This window comes from Natator depressus, chromosome 16, assembly GCF_965152275.1.
Source record: "Natator depressus isolate rNatDep1 chromosome 16, rNatDep2.hap1, whole genome shotgun sequence".
In the NCBI taxonomy this organism is placed as follows: Eukaryota; Metazoa; Chordata; order Testudines; family Cheloniidae; genus Natator; species Natator depressus.
The window spans coordinates 22735196-22753250 of record NC_134249.1 but is presented as its reverse complement, the minus strand read 5'-3'; the positions used below and the strand labels follow the sequence as shown (position 1 = coordinate 22753250).

Genomic DNA, 18055 nt, shown 5'->3' with positions numbered 1-18055 from the left:
TGGAGAGCAGTATCTGAGGAAATGTGGACCCTGTTTCTAGACACATTTGGATAAAAAGTGTTGAGTTGGTTCAAAGAATGCCAGATCTCCATTCCACCCAAAACTCCTCTTTTCCTTTCCCCTCCAAGCCTCTCTTTCCCTATTCATCTACTTCTTTTCCTATTTTATCACTGTTTCACCCACCCTAACATGTTATGTCTATGCAGCTAGCTTAGTGTTGTCTGCTCTTGCAGCTTAAACACGTTGTAAAGCTGCGTGATCACAATTGCACAATTGGATTGGAGGGCCCGTGAGGCGTCCAGTATTGGGAAATATACACATGCTGTAAGTCAGTCACCTTTTTGTGCTGTTCACTGTTTCTCTATGAAAATTAGTTTAAAAAAATAGAAAATAGGGTCAGCATCAGTGACACGTGACTGCGTCAAATTACTGCAGACAAAGAGGGCCTGATTCACGTTTGCTCCGAGGCCCCTTTCTGCTGCTTCAGTGCCATAAGGAAGCCTTAAACTGTGTGGCAACAGACCCTGGTGAATACCCACCCATTCAGCAGGTTCCTGGCCAGCAGAGAGCTGCTGGAACAGCTCTGTACCCACCACACTCCCAGTCCTGGCGTAGGAGACATGTCTGGGATGGGGATGGAGGAAGAGGGAGTAGCCAAAGCACCATGCTTTCCCACAAGTCTTTTTTGCCTCTGGTCCGTAGCCACAGGCAGCTCAAGTGTCACTTGGAGCAGGCCTGAGGAAGGACATTCCCACCCAACCCTGGCTACTCCAAGAACACAGGCCAGGAACTGAGAACTGGGGCCAGAGAGCCCATGGTCTCTGAAATCAGCCGAGGGGACACGTGTCAATGAACTGCGACGCAAACTCAGAGGGCTCTGACAGACTGTTCACCGCGATCCATTCACCAGGCGGGTCAGGAGGAAGAAGAGTACAGGCAAGCTGAGCTCTCCCCCTGGAAAACAGTCTGTTACGTTCACCCCCTGGCACAAGGTGAACGAACAGCCCGTGACTCTCTGTTCTCCTGTCAGACAATGATGGTTCGTTGCCATTCTATCATGACACTTGTCCCAGGCTCTCTGAGTGCTCAACAAATGCTTATTAGTCCTCACGATGTCCCAGTGTCGGGGCATTAGTCATGTTTTGTATATGGGGAAACTGGCACAGAGAGGTTCAGTGACTTGAGCACAGTCACACAGGGATGGAGCTCGGAGAAGACCCCGCATCCTGAGTCCTCATGCTGAGCATTAGACACCATGCTTCATATTCCACCTATAGACACACACAACTTCTGTGCCTTGCTGCCCGCTGACCTTTTTCCAGCTCTAGCTTTCATCCAGTTTGTCTTTACTGGCTCTCAGCTGCCTGGAATTACTGAAAGGCAAATTGCACAAGCGTTGGTGGTAGAACAGACCCACTGCTGTCAGTGGGTCCTGATGCCAGTGTTGCCAACTCTTGCACTGTTTAGTGTTTTACTCAACCCCCCCCCCCCCCCCAGCTCTTGGAGTCATGTGAGAAGCTGGATATGAGTCAACAGTGTGCCCTTGTTGCCAAGAAGGCCAATGGCATTTTGGGATGTATAAGTAGGGACATTGCCAGCAGATCGAGGGACGTGATCGTTCCCCTCTATTTGACATTGGTGAGGCCTCATCTGGAGTACTGTGTCCAGTTTTGGGCCCCACACTACAAGAAGGATGTGGAAAAATTGGAAAGAGTCCAGCGGAGGGCAACAAAAATGATTAGGGGACTGGAACACATGACTTATGAGGAGAGGCTGAGGGAACTGGGATTGTTTAGTCTGTGGAAGAGAAGAATGAGGGGGGATTTGATAGCTGCTTTCAACTACCTGAAAGGGAGTTCCAAAGAGGATGGCTCTAGACTGTTCTCAGTGGTAGCAGATGACAGAACAAGGAGTAATGGTCTCAAGTTGCAGTGGGGGAGATTTAGGTTGGATATTAGGAAAAACTTTTTCACTAGGAGGGTGGTGAAACACTGGAATACGTTACCTAGGGAGGTGGTGGAATCTCCTTACTTAGAAGTTTTTAAGGTCAGGCTTGACAAAACCCTGGCTGGGATGATTTAATTGGGGATCAGTCCTGCTTTGAGCAGGGGGTTGGACTAGATGACCTCCCGAGGTCCCTTCCAACCCTGATATTCTATGATTCTGATATCCTATGACTATGAGAGAATCTTAGCTTCCATTTACAAAAGTGCTAAGTTTCTAGCCCTGATGGTTGTGGAGAAAATCTTGAAAACGTGACGCCCCGCCCCGCCTGCAAGGCTCAAAAACAACAAAAGGTAAATAAAAAAATAATAATTTTTAAAACCTTATAAGTTTTAAGCCAATATCATGATTTTGGGGGGGCTGTCTTGTGACTTTTGAACCTCGTGGATTGGTGATACTGTAACAGTAAAGATAAATGCAAAGTACTTCATTTCAGAAGGAAAAATCAAATGCATGACTGTAAGATGGGGAATAATGGGTAGTATAGATGAGAAGGATCTGGGGGTTAGAGTGGATCACAAACTGAATATGAGTCAACAATGTGATGCCCTTGAAAAATAGCTAAGATTCTGGGACGTATTAACAGAAATATCGTATGTACGACTCGGGAGGTAACTGTCCTGCTCTGCTTGGCGCTGGTGAGGGCTCAGCTGGAGCACTGTGTCCAATTCCGGGTGCCACATTTTAGGAAAGATGTGGCCAAATAGGAGAGAGTCCAGAGAGCAACAAAAATTATAAAAGGTTTAGAAAACCTGATTTGTGGGGAAAGGTTAAAAAACTGGACATGTTTAGTCTTGAGAGAAGAAGACTGCGTGGGGAGCTAATAAGTCTCCCGATATGTTAAGAGCTGTTAGAGAGAAGATTGTGGTCAATTGTTGTCCATGTCCACTGAAGGGAGGACAAGAAGTAATGAGCTTAATCTGCAGCAATGGAAATTTAGGTTCAGTGTTAGGAAAAACTTTCTAAGGCTAGTTAAGCTCTGGAACAGGCTTCCAAGGGAGGTTGTGGAATCCGCATCACTGGAGGTTTGAAGAACAGGTTGGACAAACCTGTTAAGGAAGGTCTAGGGTTCCTTGGTATTGCGTCATGTCAGCATAGGGGGCTGCACTTGATGATTTCTCAAGCTCCCTTCCAGCCCTACAGGTCTATGATTCGATGACTCTCTTGCCATGTGGCAGGGGTATAACCTTTGTAACCCTGACCCAGGTCATGTGGCTGGGGCCAGGTAAGAGTGGGGCTGGGAGGAGTGGGTGTCACACCTTCCTACAAGCACTGGGACAGGAAGCAGTGTCCTTGGTGTCTTATTTCAGTCTATAGGATAAATCTCGGCCAGAGCATGAGCTGCTTTGTCTGCAATGTGGCAACTTCTGAAAACCTGATTTAGGTCTATGTCTGTTCCAACACCCTTTGGGATGCTCCTAGATCTGTATTTTTGCGCTCTAGAAGTGTATTTGTCAGTACACTTTAAAAAACCCCAAACCACACAAACAGGAACGACCTATTTCCGCCAGCAACACAGAGCCAGCTTGGGAACAAAGCTCCCCCTGCTGACCAGCTAGGTCTGCCTGGAAGAAGAGCCATTGGAGGAAAAGAAACATCTCTCACAAGTAACCAGGAGAACAGAAGAGTCTGGGGAGACAACAACCTGTCCACTCATGAGTGCCACAATGGGGCACAGGAATACAGAGAGAAAACTTTCCACAGCTTTGCCAGGGGCAGGTTCAGTGCACAGTTCACCGTTTGGCAAAGTCGGACCCAGTATGTGATGGGTAAAGCATTTCAGGCCATGTTCTGCTCTCATTTTGCTCTTGAGTGTAAATCCGGAGTCCTCTGAAGTTATACAAGAACAGAGTCTGGGCATGGGCCACTCCCAATTCAGCTGCCAGCAAGGAGAGGCACGTCAGTGAGCTGCGTAGCTGTGGAATTTTGATGCAAGCAGGCTTCCAAGCCAGGTCAAACAGGTGGATTCTGCAGCATGCTCTGAATGGGGCCAGGTGCTGGCTTGGGCTCATGTCCATGGATGGCTCATTGAGTTACCTGGGCTGGGAATTCTCACAGATCGGCGCAGTCCATGAGGAGGCAGAGAGCAGCGCATGCCAGTGGAGTCGGGGGGAGAGTCTCACATACAGACAGTTTCCGGCAAGCAGAGAGGATCTGTTGCAGCAGTTCTGTCACTGCCGCCTCCATCCCATTCCTGAGATTCTCCATAACTGGGGTCACGCTCTCACTTACGCCCCAAGTCACTCCCTGTCTGTCAGCCTGCGTTTAGAACGTCCTCATCTCCAGCCCGCAATGGCCTCTCTCCAAACTGCATTGCTGATGCCACGTAAACCATTTAGCTGCACTGAGCCGTATCAGCGCCTCGGTGGCAGGACAGCTGGGTGGATACACAGGGGTCACCATTCAAAATTTCCATAAGGGGACAATATCCTGCCTGAGAGCCATGGCCAAACCAACACGAGGGTGAGTCAGGGAGCACAGCATGTAGGGCCCGGAGCAGGTTGCTCAGTGGAACATTCCTGGTTTATACAGTGGTTTGATGGTAAATAGAGACACAAACCAGGGCGACTTATAATTAGCATGGTTCAGAGACTTCCTTGGATGCATATTAAAGGCAGCTGGTGTGATGCAATGCCTTTTTGCCGGATACACGTTCCAATGCACAGTGAGCCTTTGGTCTCGTAGCCGCTAAACTCAATGACATTCCCGGTCTCCCAACTGTTCCGCAGATGTTGAGTATTATGTTTCTTCAATGCTGTGAAACTAGGGATGCTTGGCAGGTTTGGGGCTTGAGGCTGCAATTTATAAGCTTTTAAAAATAAGGATGAAAGGGTTGAATTAATGGGAACCAGTGTGTGACATCCAAACCCACAAAGAAACAATGGAAACAGGCAGCGGCTCGGCCCAAGGGCTCTTAGAACGTAAGGTGCTGTAGTAACAGGAACCAGCCTGCCCCAGATGCGTGATACTGCCAGCCAACACCCCTGGTGAGGGACTGGCAATTTCACGGTCCTCTCAGTTTCCCGCTTGGAGATCCAGATTGGAGGATCTAGGAGGCCTACAGCCATGGTGCCTGAGAAACATCTTTGAGCACCAGATTCGGTGAGGACAGACAGGCCCTGAAGGGGGGATTTCTCTCCTCCTATTGCTGGAGATTGAGCCCTTTGCTTTCACTCCAGTCTTGCTGGAGTGAGAGTAATGACAGTGGAGAGGGAGTGGCCCTGGAAGGCTATGCAAGGGTTCAGGAGCCAGTGTGTCAGTCAGTGCTCCTGGCCTGCCACGGTCCCGCTGGGATGAGTGTCAGCCGGCACAACTGGGCTCAGGACCCACGGACCCACATGCTGCTCTGTGGGGCAGCTTGCCACTCAGCTGAACACCAGCCGAACGGGCCTGCCCTCAGACCCTGCAGGATGGGCACAGGAGCAGAGCCTGGCTAGCCTGCCCCAAAATGTGTCTCCTTGAGGACTGGCTGAAGCACCCCCAAATTGCCAATCCAGAGCACAGCAACAGCCGGGGCTTGTCTCCCCTCCCGCAGCACAAAGCTGACACCCCCAGGGCCTGATCTGAAGACGAGTGGAGTCAGTCGCTCTCTGTCCAGTGACTTCAATGAGCTTTGGACCTGGCCCTTATTGCTCCCCGCTGCTCTCTCAGGGTCTGTCTTCCCTGCAGTTACCGCAGGCTCTCAGCCAGCTGTTGCCCCAGCCGCCTCCCCTCCACTCACACAAGCATCTCACTCGAGTTTACTAGTGCTTTCAGGCCTGGCTGGGGGGTTGGAGCCCGCATGCTGCTTCCGCTCGGGCTGCCAACCAGCCCACCTTGCACTGACAATGTAGGCTAAGCCACTGAAGTGCTGGTCGACCTTCCACGCCTCCCACGATTCAATCCCTGCAGGTGCCCAGGACAGACAGGTTCTCCCTCAGTTCCCTGGAAAAGGACCATGGAGTGGCTCAGCTCACTGCAGCACATAGGACCATGAGACATGCCCCCACAAGTCCTAGTGATGCACCCGAGTGAGGGCAGCAGCAGAGGGGATGCAGTAACTTGGGGAGGACTTTGCAGCTGGCGGCTCACGCCCAGGCTAGGTTAAACACCGGTGCTCAGGCCCCATGGCTGAGCACCCAAGTTAACTGCAGTGAAGACACGTGCTCTGAGCGCTGCTTTCTCTAGACCAATGGACACTAGGAGAAACGCGACAGGACAGCACCGCTACCGCCCCCTGCACTCCAACGTCCCGTCTAGCCAGCGTGAAGGTATCTCTGGACAAATGGCTGCTGGCGAGCACCGAGTTCTGTGCGTGGACGGCAGTGCAGCCACGCACCTAAGAGCAGAGACCAGCACTCAGTGTTCTGGCGGGCTGCACGCCACGGGGGAAGCCTTTGTAAATATTAGTCTTACAGACAGGTCCTGCAGAAACCATACATGACAAAGGAATGTGCAGCCTCTTCTCAGGACTCCTTACTGTTGCTGTAAAAAGAGACAGCCCAGGGGCCCAGCAGCTCGGCATGGTCATGGACATGAAGACCAGGACACGAAAAGGCAGGCAGACATGAGGCCGTCCAGGCTGTCAGCTCCTAACTGTAGCAGCAGCTGTTCACAGCCAGAGGACCTGTCTGTGGAGAGGCAGAGGCCCAAAGGGCAGCCCCTCCCCACTTGCACTAAGCACATCACACAGCAGTTGCTGCCCAGGGCAATGAAGTAAAGGAGCCAAGCAGGAGAACTCTGCGAGCTACAGACGGGTGGGCAGGAGACCATGAGCTCGGACAATGTGCGTATTCCAGCAGTACTGTAACAGCAGGCAGGTTTCTTCCTGACCCCGCTTAGTGGTCACCTCACATCACCTTGAGGATGAGAATTGAAACTTGCCACGTGTATCCCCACTCATGTAACTGCAGTTGCTGTTATTTATCAGACTGTTTTGTATACCCCGGGGGAAGGTATTTGCTTCAATAATATCCGGCAGCAGCAAATGCCACAGTTACTCGTATTCTGCATTAAGCATTATTCTGCTGGGTAGAGCTCGCTCTGGGTCTGTCTGGGCTGGCAGCTCTCTCACCTCTTTGCCGGAGGGCCTGAGTTTACATCCCGCACCAGCACTTGGCCTGGTGCCCGGTGCTTGACAGTACCGTGGTGTAGGGTTAGGTTGTGTTGCACTGTTGGAGGTGCTACCCGGCAGCCCTTCAGATGTGGCCCTGAGGAAGAATCCGATTTGCTGTGCCTGCCTCCCTCCTGCAGAGCAGACATGACATGGTGCCACTCCCCTGCCTGCATGGTGCTTTCCTTCACAGAATGCTCGGAGAGGGCAGCCAGGACAGCCCAATAAGCAGGGGGACGAATTATTTAATGGTGAAGAAGGGGAAACGATGATGTGTAGTGCCCAGAAACATGCACCTATCGTCGTCCTGATCTCAGCAGAGCTGTAACAAGATCCTCGTATTCCCAGCTGCCTAAGTGAGAGCTGCAGGCCAGACCAGTGGAGCTGGGACCAACATGTAGTTCTGGGCTTCAGAGCCCCTGAGCATTACAGAGGAAGGTGAGGAAATTGAACAGGAATGAAATTCTTGGCAAGAAAAAATGGCTCGGACCCATCACTCTCGCTGAATGATTCTCCCCCCTCTCTAACCCTAGGGCATGTGAATAAACTGCTGGGGCAGAGTAAAATACAGGCCAGGGGCACTGGCCAGCCAGCACAGCTCAGCAGAGGGCATGAGACCCATTTTGGGTGCATGCAGGTTCCCAGGGTTCAGGAGCGTTGGCTTCTTATCTGGCCAGTGACCCTTTCTCCTCCTCTGTAGACCAGCTGCAGTTTGTGCCTCATTGTTCCCAGGCATTGCAAATGAACCAATCCCACTGACCCACAGGGAGGAGACCCTGCCTGAGGAGCCGCCCCGATGCTCCTCCCTGCCGCTGACAAACCTGCCGTTCCCCCCATACCAGCCACGCGGTGCCAGTATTATTGAATCTTATTTACAGAGGAGTAAACAGTCCCTCGGCTTTACAGGGCAAATGCTTCCCTCAGTATCAAATACGCTGCAGATCAGCTCTTGCTATTCCTTGCGCAGGCTCTGAGAAACGTCTGCCAGGAGAGTTTGGCTTCACTCATCTACCCAGCCCCCTGGGCTCAGCCCCAGCTTCTCCTCTCTCCCTGCTATTTATCTCCTTCCCCTGTTCCTTACTTGGTAGCTTCTGCCCCAGGCCACCTCCCTGCATGTCTCCTAGTTCGGTTCACCATGCACATAGATTCATAGATTCATAGATATTAAGGTCAGAAGGGACCATTATGATCATCTAGTCTGACCTCCTGCACAATGCAGGCCACAGAATCTCACCCACCCACTCCTGAAATAAACCTTTCACCTATGTCTGAGCTATTAAAGTCCTCAAATTGTGGTTTAAAGACCTCAAGGAGCAGAGAATCCTCCAGCAAGTGACCCGTGCCCCATGCTACAGAGGAGGGCGAAAAACCTCCGGGGCCTCTTCCAATCTGTCCTGGAGGAAAATTCCTTCTCGACCCCAAATATGGCGATCAGCTAAACCCTGAGCATATGGGCAAGATTCACCAGCCAGATACCCAGGAAAGAATTCTCTGTAGTAACTCAGATCTCACCCCATCTAACATCCCATCACAGGCCATTGGGCCTATTTACCATGAATATTTAAAGATCAATTAATTGCCAAAATCATATTATCCCATCATACCATCTCCTCCATAAACTTATCAAGTTTAATCTTAAAGCCAGATAGGTCTTTTGCCCCCACTGCTTCCCTTGGAAGACTATTCCAAAACTTTCCTTACCTCTCTGGTGTAGCAGCAGCCGATAGAGCCGGTAAATCCCCTCCCTGGCATGCCAGCTGGTGTCATAGAATCATCGAAGATTAGGGTTGGAATCTCATCCTCGAGGCTCCTAGGCTGCACCCACCCTTGCGCTTGCACCGGGGCTAGCACTGAGGGAGCTTTCCTGCCAAAGCTCAGGGCAGAGACACACGCAGACCTTCAGATACCCTGCTACAGTCGGAGCCAGCGCACTCCCTCGCAGACCCTGCTCTCTCTCGGAGGACAGCGTGCCCCACTACTTCCTGCCTAGTTGGCTCCAGCTCCCTTAGGCTCCACTCCCCACCTCTGAGTGCTCTTGTTGCCTCCCTGAATGTCCCCACTGCAGCGCCCTCCTGCCAGAGAAGTGCTCCTGGGCACTCTTTTCCTGGCGGAGTGACACACCCAGCCATTCTGCAAAGCTCCTGCCTCCCTGCTGTACCCAGTGAGGGGTTGTCAGGAAGCTGGAGGCAGGAGGTTCCTGTCTCCCAGCATATCCAGCCCACGTCCTAGTTACCCAGCACCATACACCCAGCTGCTGCCACTGCAAATTCAGACTCCAGCCCACCTCTCTCCTCCCGGCCCCTCCTCAGACCTTACTAGTGCTTGTGAGAGATGCTGGCAGGCAGTGCCGCAGCCCAACGGCCTGTGTGCACAGGGCAGGGACACTTGGGCTCCCCTCAGTGTGTCCCACCCTCTGAAATGGAGGGACCCGCTGCAGGAGGCAGATGGCAAGTTGCTCGCCAGCGCCCTTTCAGCCCCTGGCCTGTCTGTTGAGATGACCAGTTGGTGGTTTTGTGACGTGGGTGACTGTCCAGAGGGGAAATAAACAGACTGTTTCCCCGGCCTCAGGTCACCCCCTCCCCCCCCCCGAGGCACAGAGGCCACCAAACAAGAGGGGGGTGGGCTGGTGCAGTGGCCTGGAGGTGGAAAGCTGCTTAGCGTGCCACTAGTCCCGTCCTCTTCCTTCCTCTGCAGTCTCACAGCACGAGTCCCTCTGGCAGCTCCCCGGCTCCAGACAGGGGCAGTGAGGCGGGGAGAAGAAATTACTCAAATGCATCTCAACTATTTTAAAACTTTCTTCTATCGACTTTTAGGAAGTAAAAAGCCCCAGCCACGCTGTCGCTTTCCCGTGGGCTTTGAGGAAGTCACTCTAGGGGGCTGGCTGTGAGGATGGGCCCCCTTTGTCTTCCTGCCTCGCAGGTTTGCAGAAGCTGCACTGAGCTGCTCCTAGGGAGGACAGAAATGTGACAGTTTATGGCACTGTCCAGCCCAGCGTGGTCTCTCCTGGAGAGGGATTAGAACATAAGAACGGCCCTACTGGGTCAGACCAAAGGTCCATCCAGCCCAGTATCCTGTCTGCCAACAGTGGCCAGTGCCAGGTGCCCAGGAGGGAATGAACAGAACAGCTGTGACCTACCCTAGCTTTGAACTGGTCTCTGGAGAAGAAACCTACAGCTCTTGCCCATTGTCTGTGCCCTGGCCTACTGCAGAAGCCATCCCACCTCTCTGCAAGAGAGCAGGTTCGCAGTAGCCAGATGTAGCCTGGGCTGATTCCTGTTAGATTTCTCCAGCCCAGCCTTTGGACCTGTGTCCTGGCAATCTGCTGCATGGCTCTTTGCTCTGCTCTCCTTGTGTGGATGGTAAAAGTCACCCCTCACCCATCTCAGAGCTTGGGCCCATTTTCAATCTCACACACTGCGTGAAAGCAGCACAAAGACAAAAGTTCTGGGGTGAGGCAGGGAATTGGCCCCTTCCCTCCATCGCCCACTTTGCTACCTTCCTTCTTTTCTTTGTTCTCTTGGGTGAAAGGAAGCAGACTTAAAGTGGGTGTGGCTACACTGCAGTGTAAACCCAGATTTACAATGGCTGGACCCGGGTCTCGCAGCCGTGCCAACGTGTCCACACTGCACTATTCAGCCCTTCTGACTCAGGTGTGCAGCTTGAGCTGCATCCACACCAGTGATGAGCTGCCAAAATATTAACAACCAGTTCCCTTCTCACCCCAAGAGGGGGTCATGGCCCACCCCCACCCCCCCGGGACCCCTGCCCCATCCAACCCCCCGCGTTCCTTGATGCCCCCCCCCAGACCCCTGCCCCATCCAACCCCCCGCGTTCCTTGATGCCCCCCCCCAGGACCCCTGCCCCATCCACCCCCCTCCCCGTCCCCTGACTGCCCCCAGAACCGGGCAAGAGGGTCTCGTGGGCCACCGTAGTGGGTGCCCACCCCATCCCTAAGAGCCAGAGGGACCCGCCGGGGGGCGAGGTGGGGAGTCCCAGTGGTGCTTACCTGGGGCAGCTCCCAAGAAGCATCCGGCAGGTCCCTCTAGCTCCTAGGGGCAGGGGAGTGTAGCTAAGGGGGGAGCAGGGGGAGTGGCCGCTCCCCACACTGATCACATCACATCACCAGTTCTAAAAGGGCTTCTAAATTTAACAACTGGCCAAAAGTGGCGCCTTCGGCACCGACTCCATGGGTGCTCTGGGGCTGGAACACCCACAGGGAAAATTTGGTGGGTGCAGAGCACCCACCGGCAGCTCCCCGCCCGGCCCCAGCTCACCTCACCTCCGCTCCACCTCCGCCCCTGAACGCACCATCCCGCTCTGCTTCTCCACCCCCACCCCCTCCCCCGGCTTCCCGTGAATCAGCTGTTCGCGTGGGATGCTGGGGAGGGCTGAGAAGCAGGCGGTGGCTTCGTACTCAGGCCCAGGGTGGCAGAGGTGAGCTGGGGCGGGAAGCGGTTCCCCTGCGTGCCCCCCCCACCCCGGGTTACCTGCTGCAGCATGGGGGGGCCTCCTTGCTCACCTCCACCTCCCTGGGCCTGAGCGTGAAGCCACCGCCTGCTTCTCAACCCTCCCAGACTTCCTGCCGAACAGCTGATTCACGGGAAGCCGGGGGGGCGGAGAAGCAGAGCAGGGCGGCGCGTTCAGAGGCGGAGCGGAGGTGAGCTGGGGCTGGGCACGGGGCAGGGAGCTGCCGGTGGGTGCTCTGCACCCACCAAATTTTCCCAGTGGGTGCTCCAGCCCCAGAGCACCCATGGAGTTGGCGCCTAAGGTGCCACTTTTGGCCGGCTGTTAAATTTAGAAGCCGTTTTAGAACTGGCTGTCTCTCACGGGACAACCGGTTCTAAAAGGGCTTCTAAATTTAACAACCGGTTCCAGCGAACCGGTGTGAACTGGTCCAGCTCACCACTGATCCACACTGCAAAATGACAGGGCTTGGATGCAAGTCAGAGTGAAACTCTGGGTCTGACACCCCCCACCCCCAGCAGGGTCCTAAGACCAGGGTCCTGAGTGCTTGCTAACCCTGATTTGTGTGTGGACGGAAGGAGGATTGGGCTCAGACCCGAGTCAGAGCCCAGGCTTAGTATGCAGTGTAGACAGTGTGACATTCTGTACCTTGGAGGAGCACCCTATAGCCCCCATATTCCTCATTTATGTATGATTGTGATCTTACATATAAAGCTTGTAAGGTATCAGGGGAAAGGTTATGATCTGCTGAAAGTCATTTCTCTATCCAGATATGTATATCATTAATGCATATGAAGTTATGAGAATTGTGTGTATGGTTGTCACTAAAACATACTGTAAATTGGGGAATCAGCCAGATATTAGCTCCCCAGAGGCAAGAGCAAGGAAAGTAACCAACACCCGGGCTGAGTATCAATCAACCCATCAACAACCATTATCGAGCCAGGGAACTATGATGTAATGACTCACCTACATGAGGCCACACCAGGGGAATTGCTCAACCTTGCCTGGATACTCAGCAATGCACCCAGACATGCCTGGACTTGTGTTCTCCAAGCACATGGACTGAGGGTATAAAACATACACAGTGGCCACATGCTTGGCCTTTTCTCCTTCACCCACCTATGCTGCAAACAACAAGGACACTCTGAAGACTCCAACTGAGGGGAATGGCACAGATTTCAAGGGTGAAATCTGTATATTAAGGACTGTAATATCCAGTGGGGTGAGAAAAACTACTTCGACTAGTTGTTGCCCAGTCTAATAGGGTTGAGAGTTTAGATTGCGTGCTTATATTTTATTTCTTTTGGTAACTAACTCTGACTTTTTACCTATCACTTAATATCACTTAAAATCTATTTTTATATTCAATAAATTTGTTTTACTGTTTATCTTTACCAGTGAGTTTGTATGAAATGTATGGCAAATCTGCGCAGGTTTTGCAAAGACTGGTGTTATGTCCACTCCCATTGATGAAGTGGTGACCCAATTAATAAATCTGCACAGGCCATCTTGAGCAGTGCAAGATGCTATATTCCTGAGGTGCAGTGCTGGGAACTGGGGGGATTTCATTGCTGCCTTTCTCTGTGTGATTCATGAGTGGCTCTGGGAGCATTCATGCAATCTAGCTGGGTGTGGGGCACTGTTCCCTCTAAGCTGTGCGCGTGTGTGCACGCACACAGATCCTAAGCCCCGCACACACGGCAAAACACCGCACGCACAACAGTTTGCACAGAAGAAATTTTTTGCGCACACAGCCTGTCAAAAATTAGAGGGAACATTGGTGTGGGGCTCCACATTTTGTTATGCTGAGTGATCACAGTGTCTGGAGGGGTTTGCTGCTGATCGCTAGCAAGGCATTGTGAGAGACAGCCCAGGCTGGAGAGAGTTAAGGGGACACAGCAGTCCCACAGTCCCAGGCTGCACCCCGGGGATCCCGTCACAGACAGACCCTGTCACACTTTGCCCATCCCTGAACAGTCACAGCAGGGCAGCAGCAACGTAAGCTTCCATCCCTGATACGCCACACCCCTGCCTGGCGGGGTTCACCCCGAGGGAAGTGCCATCTGCATGGCCCATGCACTCCCTGGCTTCTCCAGCAAAGACCCCAGCAAATTCCACATGGGCAAACAGTCACTGCATGATCATGGGCCTCATGGCCTGGTCTCTCCTGCCCTGAAGGCCCACGTGAACCCAAGACCTGGATCCCTTTGAGTGAACCAGTCCCCGGCCACCTTTCTTCTTTCTAGCACACACAGTGCCAGGACATTCCCACTTTGGGGGCTATTGTTTGTCACGACGGAGGAACACACCTTCCACGAGAGAGCAAGCCCCCCTCGGCCTCCCCCACCCCAGCACACGCAGACCGGCGCAGACAGAACCAGAATGGGGTCCTAAGCTAAGAGCTCAGGTGAGTGCTCAGTGATGGCTGGAAAGGAAATCAACCCTGCCATGGGGCTCAGGAAGCAAATTTTTCTTCAGCTTTGGGCAAACCCAGTTTGCGACAACATGCTCCCAGCCCAAACCTTCTCTTCAGCTGAATCCCACAGTGCAGCAGGCTCTGGGCAGCTTACTTCACAGTTTGTCCCGTTCCCTCCCCTGGACAAACACACACCCCCACCCGGACAAACACCCGCACCCACACACACACACTAGCACTTCCTTTTTCTGGCTGGGACAGAAGACAGCAATGTCAAAATACTACAGGAGTGAGCGAGCCTGTCCTGGGGACGGGGAGAGTCCCTGACACAGAAGGTTTGCCTGCTTCAGACGGGCGTCTGGGTCATATCTACATTAGGACGCTTTGCTGGCACAGGCATCCCGGGATACCGTACCAGCAAAGCACGCCTAGTACGGACACAACTGTACCAGCAAAGCTGTGCTCTACACCGCTCTAGTAAAACCGCCTCTCACACGCGAAAGAAGCTCTCTGTAAGAGCGTAGCTTTACCGGTGTAACTGTGTCTGCACTAGGGACTTCTGCTGGCGGAGCCATGGCGGTCATGGATCACACCTCTTCACCCCCCTGAAGCCCGTAGCATAGACCGTAGACACTAGGGTGATGGTAGATGGGCAGGACTTCCCAGACCACCTCCTCTCTTGAGCTTTGGATATCCCTGCTTATAACAACACTAGATGGAAGAAGGGAGAAGCATCAGGGCTTCTCTTTCACCTTGGAGGCACTCAGATACTATGGTACAAAGCCCTTTGACAGAGAAATGAACAGAGTTCAGCAGATACAAACTGGGAGCTGAACTCCCCCATAGTTGACGGGTGGATAGATCTGGCAGGTCAGGTTAAGGCCCCTGGCTGGAGAATATGACAGGGTTTGTTTGTATAAAACATAGGTCATTGTAGGAAAGGAAAATAATCTAAAGAACTTGGGTTCTCTGAGGGTTTTTTCCCCTCATACCTTTTTAAATGTAAACCCCTGGGTTTGGTAAAGGCCATTGTTTTCCAGCAGAAAATCAGTGCGTTCTGAAACGTTCCATGGCCTAAGCATTCTGGAATGGTGGTTTTGTTTGAGGAAGGATGGAAAATTACCCCCTTAAAAACGTTCTTGAATTGATTGTTCCCACCGAGGACCCAGAGGAAATTCAACTCTGAGATTCGCTCCAGGCTGAGACGGCTGGTTAAAACAGGGCTCCACGGTCCATTCTGCAGCAGCGCTTGCTGCTGCCCATGCCACCTCTGGCCTTCCAGAAGTGTCAGCCCGGCGTGCGGGGGGCGTGGGAGCTGGTGCCGACGCGGTGGGAAGTGGCTGTCTCTGTCTGAGATGGGCCGTTGCAAAGCAGAACAACACAGAGACTTTAGTAAGGAAACAGCCTGAGGCAGCACCCAGGGTGTTATCTGGGGCCGGAAGCAGGTAGCAGCCCATGTTACAAGCTGGCTTCCTCGCCTAGTGGGCTAGCATTCACTCTGAAGAAGGAGAATCAGTGTGCGCTGGTGTCAGCACTAGACTGACACCTCTAACCTCAAGACCGAGGCCAGGACTCTGTTCATTTTAATGGCAGCTTGGCCTGAATAAAAACCAGGTCAGAGCTCAGTGAGGACTGTGGCCTGTAGCCCTTTGTGGGTATTTTTCTTTTGTGTGTTTTGGTTCCTTACCCTCATTTCCCTCTGAACTTAGCTGCATGATGCCCCCACTCCTGTCCCCTGCAGGATGTTACAGCTCAGCCTCCCTGCCGGACCCAGAGCTGGGATGAAGGCTGGATATTGCCCGTCATGTGAAGGAAGGGTGAATGGACAGCCATATTTGCATCTGGCTGGGACAGCCGCAAGGTGAGCCCTAGATATTTGCCAGAGGGGTGCAAGGCAGCCTCGGGTCTGGAAGCACCGTGCACAGCGGCCAGGTCTGGTGGGAGCAGACTGGGAGAAAAGCCTGTGGAGAGGGAGCTAGGACACATGTTGCTGTCCAGTTAAAGCCCCTTCTGGCAGCACAAGCCCCCTCGTCTTCCCCGGTCCCTGATTGGTGCATGGCACGCGGCGATACATAGGCTTTTCAGACTGAGGATGGCACTGGCTACAATTTGGTCTAGTTTATGCCCATTAGGTGCAGCCTCTGCGTAGCAACGGTACATACAGACGCTGCTGCCCTGACAGCCCCACGGAGCCTGCTTGGCAGATACACACCTCTGCTTTGTGTGCTTTCCCTCCCTCTCCTCTGGATGGCCCTGCCTTTCCCTCCCGCCGCTGGGTCCTGCTTGTTATTTTTCCTATTGAATTTGCCTTGCTGATTCCAGGACCTGGTGGGAAACGCTGCCAAGATCTGCCAAGAAGGGAGCCCTAATCCAGCCAGAGCCGCACAGGCTCCAAGGGGCGTTTAGTGGGAATATGAGACTGGGCTGGAGACATAACTCTCTCCTCGCGACAAGGAGCACAGCGGTGCCACTTTCAGTGGAAACATGGGGGAGACGCTGTCCCCTGGACTCGTCCGTCCTGGAGCAGAGGGAGCCCGTTGCTGGAGGGATTGCAAACCAGCCTGGACAAAGCACTCAGGAACATACTGAAGGGGAAACATCATCACTGGGTCATGCCAGGGCAAAGGGAACGCAGGACGGATCTGGTCACTGCCCCCTCCTCCCTCCGTGCTTCTAGCACCTGGGCTCTGTCTGCAGCCCTGAACCGCCCTAGCGTGGACAGTCGCTTACAGCACGAGCCCCTAGGGCGCTATTTCTTCTGGCTCCTTTACTTAGGGCAAAGGAGAGATTTCCCCCAGGGCCATGTCTGACCAGTGAGGCCCTGAAACCCACGTTTGTGGGTCGATTAATAGAAAAATGCTGCCAAAAATGACAAGAAGGAACACGCACAAACCTGGAGTGATGTTCTGGCTTCTGCTACCCCCCAACCCTCCTCCCACACATTCTCCCTCCAGTGTCCGTGCCCCACGCCTGTGTCCTTCCCGCCCCTCCAGTGTCCGTGCCCCACACCTGTGTCCTACCCGCCCCTCCGGTGTCTGTGCCCCACGCCCGTGTCCTTCCCGCCCCTCCGGTGTCTGTGCTCCAAGCCTGTGTCCTACCCGCCCCTCCAGTGTCCGTGCCCCACTCCGGTGCCCTCTGTAGCGTGCAGTAGGGCCCCGCCAGGTCTGGGTACATGACTGTAGAATACTGCAGTGCTGTTTATTTGGGCCCCCACTTCATACTAATCCCCTCCCCAGCAACAAAGCCAGGAGCCCGTCCAAGTGCAGCCCTTTGCACTGCCAGATGCTCCTCAGAAAACACTGACACCTGCAGAGCGAGCATCCTTCTCTCGCGCCTGGGGAGCCCCGAGGTGCTGGGCTCCAGCAGAGCTGGGGTGTCCCCGGGGCAGGGAGGGAAGGTCTGGTCCTAGCGCAGCCAGAGCTGATTCCTGTGCTAAGCAGGGTACAGTACCTGTGCGGGGGCTCGCCCGGCTCTCACACACACTCAGCAGTATCACCAGTGCGAAGGAGAGACGCAGCCCTGAAATGCAGAGAGGAAAAGCCTGGGTAGAGAATGCCTGGAAGGGAGAGGAGTGGGGGAGCCAGGCCAGAGCACCCCTACTTACGGGTCATAGCGAGAGAGTCGCTCCTGGCAAGTTCCAACAGCCCTTCCCTGGCTGCCTCTGGCTTCTCTCCTTGCTCAGCAGCGGTGTCCTGCCTCCTCCTCCTCTCCCCACTCCCACTTCTTCTTCCCCTCTTGCTCCTCCCCCCCGCCCCAGCTCACTGCTAGGAGGGTTTTCTTCACAGCCGGGGCCAGATGCCTGCTGGACCCTTCATCGCTCGGGGCTGGCATTCTTGGGGCTATTGCTGCGCCAGCAAAAGCCCTGGTGTAGATGCAGTTACACCAGCTTGCTGCAGCAAGGGAACCCATCTAAGTTATATTAGCAAAAGTCATTGCTTGCTAAGCTGCAGCTACGCAGAGGGGTTTGCCAGGCTGGCAAATGTTTTCCAGTGCAGACTAGGCCTCTTCCGTCCTCTCTCTCCAGCTACGCCGTCCCCCTTTCCTTCCCTCCCCCTCCCTCCTCTGCTGCTTTCCTA

The 18055-nt window shown here is 53.6% G+C and overlaps 1 protein-coding gene across 2 annotated transcripts in view; it reads right to left on the bottom strand.

Annotated features, from left to right (window-relative positions):
* The window catches only part of PTGS1 (prostaglandin-endoperoxide synthase 1), a 36921-nt gene extending 19238 nt beyond the window's left edge, over positions 1-17683 (bottom strand). Inside the window, exons 1-2 of one of the 2 annotated variants that reach the window (XM_074973505.1) lie at positions 17584-17683; positions 17430-17498 (exon numbers count right to left, since the gene is read on the bottom strand). In XM_074973505.1, coding sequence (XP_074829606.1) covers positions 17430-17498; positions 17584-17590 — 76 coding nt within the window. In that variant the 5' untranslated portion in view covers positions 17591-17683. Of the gene's footprint in view, positions 1-8797; positions 9286-17429; positions 17499-17583 lie in introns of those variants that run through there. The other variant, XM_074973506.1, reaches the window with a different exon arrangement.
* Between the last annotated feature and the right edge of the window lie 372 nt (positions 17684-18055).